Genomic DNA, 8569 nt, shown 5'->3' on the forward strand with positions numbered 1-8569 from the left:
AGATGAATGAAGGTGTTACGGGTGTCCAACGACATGAGGGTGAGTAATTAATGAAATAATTTTCATTTTTGTGTGAACTAAACCTTTAATCATCAGTGAACACTGTACAAAAATAAGAAATGTTCCTTTACAAATCAACATGGAATGATTTATGAAGGATCATTTATTCAGACTTGCACAAAAAAAAAGTAATACTTTTCTCTAAGTTGATAGCTGGACACTACCCTGGTGAATTAAACATACAAAGTGACGATGAGCTAGCTAAAGTTTGAAACATTTATTTAATTTGCTTCAGATACAGTGCATGCTGTGCAGAGCAGCAAGTAGTCTTCCAACACCGGATATTTTTGTCTCTAAAAGAGACAAAGTAAAGAAATGACCAGAATACGAGAAGTCATAAAAGAATGCAGAAAGAGGCTAGTGACTGATGGGTCACAGCTTTGGGTCAGTGGACATCCGGAACAATTAAGAGGAAAAAACGCATTCACCATTCACCACCTAACCAGTGGCCCAGATACATGTGTCGGAATACAGTGACCACGGTCTAAATTTACCCCATTTAGGACACAAGAATGAGGTGCTACTTCAAGATTATGACACACAGAAAAAAACTAAAGCCATTTAGCAAGCAGGAAACGGTCATATTAGAATATTTCTTAGAATTGTATGACCTTTTTGAAGTTAGACTAGCCCTGTTCACAATAAGCATTCACTTCACGAACAAATACCAAAATATATTTCCAAAGAAGAAAGTCACGGCTTTTTGGAATGACAAAGCTGAATAAATGATTACAAAAATTTAATTTTCGTGTAAAATATTCGAGAAAAAAAAAATGATGCCCCTGTTATGCTATTTTAAAGGCTCCTAGTTTTGTTTTAGATGTGTTTTACAATAGGTTAATATGTATCCAAGGTCAAAAAACACTAATTTTCTAATAATCTACATTGCAGTATCACCTTTTCTCTCAGTGTTTGCTAAAGGATTCGGTCTCTCGAAACCTCCTTTCAGTGTTTCTACTCTGCTCTGATTGGTCAGATGGCCCAGTCTGTTGTGACTGGTCTAACGCTTACAGCACGTGTCAAAGGATACACACATTGCCGTATCTGAATTTCTGTGATATATAGACAGTGATGAAGGCGACGGTTTTACCGTATCAATTCTAGCATGAGTCCTCATCCTTTGAAAGTGCAGCAAAGTCATTTCAGTTTTCTCGACATGTCGACAACATAAACCAAACTCTTCCAGGCCTCATGTACAACTACAGTGTTTGAGGGGCAAAGATGATGTTCATGGGCAGACAATGAAAACCATAGACTTGCATTATGCATTTGTCTTAGGTTTGTGCAGGAAGAAAGACGAATTACGGACGACTCATTTCAGGCAGTGTTAATGTTAGTTAATACAAATTTTTATGTTAGTTTACAGTGCATTAACTTTGTTAACAATAGAACATTTAATCGTAAAAATTATGGTTGAGATTAACTCAGATTAATAAATGCTGAAGAGGTATTGTTCATTGTTAATTCATATCAACTAATATAGTTAACTAATCAAACCTTACTGTAAAGTGCGACTGCATATTCGAATAAATCGATCTGGTTGATCTGATCCAAACACTGCTGCCAGCGGTCAGCCCTCGTTTTAGAAGATTAATCCTTGGCATCCACGCTAAATGAAATCCTCTAGAATTAACCTGCAGTTTCAACAGCCAGGCCTGTGAAACCAAAAGAACAGCCAAACTTCTCCATTTGTCATGGTTTGAGTCAAACACAGACCACAAAAAATCAGCCACAAACAGTCTGGCAGCCCAGCCCAATCACAGAAGCTGATGACAAACATCAGTGGAGGGGCATGGGATTTCCACGTTTGCGTGCAGAGAACATGAAAGGCCTATTTGGTCACCATGGTAGGACTAAAACTTCCTTGAGTGACTAATATTGAGAGAGCCTTTTTCAAACTAAACCTGAGGTTCACCTACAGGCCACGGCACAATCACTTCCCTCGAAAAGCAAAGTTCACGCCAGGCCTGCAGAGTTCAGCAACTCTGGGACAAGCTCACAAGGTCATGTGTCCATTAAATAAAGGCTATTCCAGCACAAGAGAGACTTCTTTTGGTTCTCTACTCTCCTAATTGCTTTCCACCAGTAGTTTTCCACATTTCAGTGCCCTAAATGAAGCTAGAAGTTGCACTAGGAAGATCTTCATTAATTCAATTTGAAAAAAACAAAAAGTGGTTCCCAACCGAAATAGGAAGAGCTCAAGAAAGATTTGCCACATTCTTAAAGAAATACAGGTTCCAAAAGGGGGTTTTCAAAGCGATGACATAGAAGAACCATTTTTGGTTTCCCAAAAAAGCTTTCAGTGATCAGGTCTTAAATGTGTGAAGAATATTTCAACAGTGTCTAAACAACACTTTCCTATACTTTTAAGAACTTTCAATGGAAAGTTCACTTTTTCCCAAGAAACATTCCTCTCAATGTGTGTTTCAACATGTAGCATCAGCAAAACCGAATGGGCATGTACACACCCACACACACACACCTGGAAAACAGCCACCATTAATCGCACAAGCAAGCAAGAATATGAATTAAAATGCAAGTTTTTAGACTGATCTCTGATGTGAAATTTAAAAATATACCATGAAGGACTTTAGCGAACAGTATTTCTTTGTTTGGATTATTATTAAAATAAAATAAAATCTCGTAAATATTTCCCAGCGTACACACAATTAGCAACAACACTTTCCATAGTTCATCATGTGTACGGGACTCACTTAAATATGCTCTGAAATTACAGCTAAAAGTTAAATCATTTCACATGAATAACCTAAATGACAAAATAGAAATTTAAGAAAGAAAAACCTTAGGAAGCATAATGTCTACACATCTGCAGTCTAACCAGAGACACATGTAGCGAAGACAGAAGTGGAAAACTCACCAGCAGCTGCGCGCAATCTACTCAAACTCTGTCAAGTGCTCTGAGAGAGCCGTCTCAAGCTCCACTCTCTGACGCAACGCTGCTATCCATAGCTTTAGGGGAGGAATAGGTGGAGAAATAGACATACGAGAGCGAGAGCGAGAGCGAGAGAAAGCGAGAGAGAGAGAGAGAGAGAGAGAGAGATGTGAAAGGAGAGAGAACGCTACATTCAAAGTTGATTTCTCTCTTAGCGAGAGATACAAAATTTTGTGTGTGTGTGTGTGTGTGTGTGTGTGTGTATACACAGTACAGGCCAAAAGTTTGGACACATTACTATTTGTATAATGTTTTTGAAATAAGTTTCTTCTGCTCATCAAGCCTGCATTTATTTGATCAAATATACAGAAGAAAAAAAAATGATATATATTATTTATATTTATATAAATATATATAATATATATATTTATATAAATCTTCGGTAACAACAATATAGGGTCAGTCATTTTTTTTTTAAAAATAAAACAATAATTGTATTCAGCAAGGATGTGTTAAATTGATTAAAAAAATTGAAAGTAAAGGAGATTTATATTATTTGAAAATGTTTTTATTTTAAATAAATGCAGTTATTTTGAACCTTTTATTCATTACATATATTTTAGGCAGCAGAACTGTTTCCAACACTCATAATAAATCAGAATATGACAATAATTTCTGAAGGATCATGTGACGCTGAAGACTGGAGGAACCATCCTGAAAATTCAGCTTTGCATCACAGAAATAAAATGATAATTTAAAGTATAATAAATTGAAAACGAAATATTTTAAATTGTAATAATACATATTACAATACAAATTTTAAAAAATCTGTATTTTTGATCAAATAAATGCAGGCTTGATGAGCAGAAGAAACTTCTTTTAAAAACATTACAAATAGTACTGTGTCCAAACTTTTGGCCTGTACTGTATATAATTACAAAAACAGCATAAAGATTTTGGTTTTTTTGCATTGAAATTCACAACAATTAAAGAGATTCTCACAAAAATGTTATTACCATAATGCACCCAGATGTTTTACTTTTGCAATTCTCAATAGAGTAATAGAGTATTTAATAATGCAAAAACTACTATAATACAACCGTTTATGTATATCAAATTCATAAAGCCATACAACAAACACTAACTGAAGTACTATATATGTTTTGCATTATATTTTATTTCAAATAATGAAACTGGTAATGAGTACAGAAGGGGAAATAAGTTAAATATAATTTTTACATTACAAAAAAAAATCTTTAAATGGTACTTCATGGAAATTCTAAGAAGACCATTGTTGAACTATGGTACATGTAAAATAAAACCATAGTAATACCATGGTAGGCTACTGAATGACTATCATAATCATATACCATGTTTTTCACAGCAACAGTATACCATGGTACAGATCAGAGTAAAAAAAGAAAAACATAATATCTTGCTACTGCAAGTTTAATTTTCCAAGAAAAGTGGGAAGTGTATGGGGCTACTTGAACATATCCAACATGTTTAAACTCTTTCTCTACTCATCATGACTCAAAAAAACAAATCCACAATTTTCTGCCGAAATTTCTGTGCGCTCATGCACTGTCAATGTCTACATATACATCATGCATGACATGAAGAAAAATGAATGACCAGTCATTAAAAAAGGAAAATCTTTACAAATAATTACATGGAACGTCTCCCTGGCATATGATGCACTCACCAGCATTCGGTCAGAGTCGCACGAGTGTTTGCATGTGTGCATGTTGCTCCAGACTTCTGTGCGGCAAACCGCTGTCCTCTATTCTCGCTCCAGCACAAACTGCACCTTCCCCTGCAGTCTGGCAGGATTTGTTAGACCGGGGTGCTTTCAATCTAATAACTCCGTAAGCTGGTGTGTGTGTGTGTGTGTGTGTGTGTGTGTGTGTGTGTGTGTGTGTGTGTGTGTGTTATACAAGGTGAATGTCTCTACCCCAGGAGAATATCCGTGTGGCATTTCCTTCAACGCTGACGCCGTTTAGACCCCCGGGCGGTGTTTGTGGGACTATTTAACTGCCAGAGCCTCAAGAATGTGTGAAGAGGAAGACATCAGATATAATCTTGTTGACATTACATTATGTAGAGCGGGACCCAGTGTATGTTTACTGCAACGCCTCCATCCCCACGCACTCAGTTCACATAAAACGTCGGGTTTGTCAAGAATTATGTTTTTTTTTTATATTAATTTGATTCTTTCTATTCTCTTGTGATTCTTATCTTCAGGTGATGCTTATCTGTGAAAATCAGTTCACATTAACTACTTAAATGGATTCTTGAGAAGGAGAGATAATCACAATCTGGGAAAAAGTTAAACAAAGGAAAGTATGAAGACTTAAAATTAGTGTATGCCGAGTACTTTGGTCAAGCATGATTCTGATTGGTCAAGCATTATGGGGTCATATGTATTGTGAATGATTATCCCTTATTTGCTTTAAAAGCGGTGCCCTCTTCTCACATAATACAATTACAATCAAGCATTTTACGTCCATTTTATGAATTATATTGCGACTGCTATTTTGAAGTGCTGTGTAATGAAGCAATGTGTTGTAAACAAGATGGATGAAGTTTGCTCATCCTGTCTCTCATGTGCTTTATTACTGCTTACAAACTCCTGACAGACACCATTAATGCCTTTATTTTATTTGGTAAGTAGCTGTGTATTAAGTGGGACACATGTACAAATCACAAAATAAACCTCTTTGGGCTTTCACAAGACCCCTGATCACCCTGTAGGGGGGACTTTTGTGATAATGGCCATCTGGCTGTACATTATCCCTTAGATATAATGTTTAACAGATCATTAGTTAATGTGGAATCAAACTGTTAGAAATAGAAAGATTAGCCAGATATTTGCAGTTTGCACCCACTTATTTGTACATTTGCTAATTCCTGGGGGAAAAGTACTTACTATACTTCAATTATCAAGAGAAACTTGTGAATTTATGAAAAAAGGTAAAATAAAATACCAGCATAAAAGGAAATCTTGTTATTTTTCGACCATTGACAATTTTCCTGACTATTAATAAGTCTCATTTCAGTATTTAGAAAAAAGAAGAAAAGAAATCGGCACTCAATCAATGACGAATAGCATTGATTTTGCAAACATTTGCAAAAATATCACCATACAACAAAATAATATGCATTTTTTTGTAATTCCGCGCGCAGCTCCGCATCCGAAGATGAAAGTTCTCGGCGAATCTAGCCGAGCATGACGTCTCATCACACCGGCCCCCAGTTTGCACATTAGGTGCTTATATTTACTGAATGAGCCTACAAAAGCAGAAATAAGCCATTTTAAAATAAAGATCCAGGTTTAAGCAAATAAATAAATAAATCACTACTTAAAAGTTTAGTGAAATTAGGAAATATTTAAGAGATCGTTAATTTAGTGCATATTTTGTTCTCATGTCACAAGTAATAATATCAAGCCAAGGTTTACTGAGTTTTACACGATTCTTTTGTGGTGTTGTTTTTGGTGAAATGTACTAAAATAAATATCATCACCTGTGCACGTTAGCCCACTTCTTCTCGACGCGTTGGTTTATAGAACAATTACTCTGAGTCGCCCTCTGTTGTTTCAAAGAATAGCACAGCGGCGAGCGCGGCGAGTATAAACGCCTCGTCCGTTTGGGGAGGAGCGCGCGCAGTCAGCGGAGGCTCGCGCAGCGGAGACAGGCAAGACGGGGCTGCGCGGAGCTGAGCTTCGAGGCTTGGATGAGACACCATTAAGATATAAAAGAGACGAGAGGCTAATATTAGGTGCGTCTTAATCAGCTCCCTAGTTCAGTAGTCAGGGCACTGATCAGGACATACCGGTAAGTCAATGGACTGTCAGTAGTCAGGGCACTGATCAGGGAGTCAGAGCAGATTGAGGCGCACGCATTGTGAAGATCGATATCTGTAGCCTGCCTGACATGGCATTTTCACAGACGTCGCATCTCTCATAGACTACAGTAGCCTATTTGAAATGGCACATGCATCCGTTATATTCTCAATTTCATTTACAAAGCAATCCCAGTAAAGTTTTTAGGTTAACTATAGAGGAGACCAGGATTAGTGTGTGTCGCAGTGGCATGATTCGCATCGGGCGCGTGGCATCAGAATGGTTTCGCATTAAATTAACGGCATTTAGGAGATTATCCGCTCATTTTCCCCCGGCCTTTATTTGAGACAGGCCTTTATTTGAGACAGGCCTTTATTTGAGACCGGCCTTTATTTGTTCGTGCTGACCACGCCCCCAGCCACTATCAGAGGCCCGGCCTTTAATTGACTACAGGCTTTTATTTGAGGAAATACGGTACTCTCATAAATACACAATATCAAAAAAAAGGGGGGCAACAACAGAAAACCCATGTGAATTTGCCTGAACAGTGGATGTAATTTAGCCTAGAAATCTAGACGCACCCTAGCGGCAGCAAATTTAATTTGCCCGCAAGTGTGGTCTAGCAACTCTCAATTCCTATCTGAGCTGTATTCCTCAGAATCTGGACAGCCCAATCACATCGTGTAGGCTATAGAGTCGGCGGGCGGGGCCATAATGACGACGGCCGAGTTGCGTTTGCGTGCTTCTAGTAACACAGTCTTCTAGTAAACACAGAAACTGGCGAACGGCGGCGGTCTTTCGAATCAGCTCTGCCCGCGCCTCCGGAAGACTTGGAGTTAAGCTTTCCTCTGAGAAAAGAACAAAGAGCGGCGCTGAAGTCATTCTTAAAAAGGGAAGATGTGTTCGGAGTTTAGCCGACCGGATACGGAGAATGTTTAATCAGTCAGCGAGCTCTGCCTCACCGTCGTTGCTCCGGTTGGTGTACCGCTATCCTATCGCGTGCAGAGGGAGTTTGAAAGACAACCGTTTATCCCGCCCCTCGGACTGAGCCCTGTCTATGGTGAGTTTCCAGACCAAACATCTTGATGTGGGTCTGACTTGTCAGGCTAGATGTAATTAGATAACTGGACTGACTAACCAGCGGATCAGTCTCATTGCACAGCATTACAAAAGTTGTTTTAGTTATTCTAAAATTCCTAAACAAAAGTCTGCCATGAGGATTAGTTGGTTTAATTTTCTCGCCGAAGCATCTTAACAAATTGCGTTCACAAATACATGCTTCCGAATGCAAGATAACATGACAGTGTTTCATTAATGCGTGCTCAAAGGCAAAAGTCATTTATGATGTAGGATAAAAAGAGCCACTTAGGCTTCCCTGATCGCAGACACTTCCAATATTATTACAGATATTTTGAACCAATTTCCCAGAAGAATTTATTTTCTTGAACAAATGGAATGGAAATGGTCCTTTATTTGCAAATGATTTATGCAATATTCCAATTCGGCGCATAAGTTCAATTCACAACTTTAACTTCGAACCACTATTGTATGATGCGGCAAACAGGGCAGGGACGAGAGCCATGGGAACGGAGCAAGGCTGGGGGCATGAGTCCTAATGAGCATCAACTTCATGTCACACCGGTCTCAAGTCTCACGGAGGAGCTCCAGGAGGATAAAAGAGTGTTTATTATTGGATTAAAGGAGTACTTCAGAGCTGGGAAGATGAATCTGTACTTAAACTGGGTCATTAATGTAGTAGAAATCTGAAATAA

General features: G+C 38.2%; 1 protein-coding gene across 4 annotated transcripts in view; it reads right to left on the minus strand.

Moving 5' to 3' along the window:
- plekhg5b (pleckstrin homology domain containing, family G (with RhoGef domain) member 5b) overlaps positions 1–8569 on the minus strand; it is a 95807-nt gene that overhangs the window by 46910 nt on the left and 40328 nt on the right. Inside the window, exon 1 of one of the 4 annotated variants that reach the window (XM_067445652.1) lies at positions 4659–4839. The exons of 1 other annotated variant lie outside the window; for it this stretch is intronic. In XM_067445652.1, the coding sequence (XP_067301753.1) occupies positions 4659–4700 (42 nt within the window). In that variant the 5' untranslated portion in view covers positions 4701–4839. Of the gene's footprint in view, positions 1–1562; positions 1645–2938; positions 3073–4658; positions 4840–8569 lie in introns of those variants that run through there. 2 more of the 4 variants (XM_067445654.1, XM_067445653.1) reach the window with 2 other exon arrangements.

The sequence above is a fragment of the Pseudorasbora parva genome, chromosome 6, assembly GCF_024679245.1.
Source record: "Pseudorasbora parva isolate DD20220531a chromosome 6, ASM2467924v1, whole genome shotgun sequence".
Taxonomy (NCBI): domain Eukaryota; kingdom Metazoa; phylum Chordata; class Actinopteri; order Cypriniformes; family Gobionidae; genus Pseudorasbora; species Pseudorasbora parva.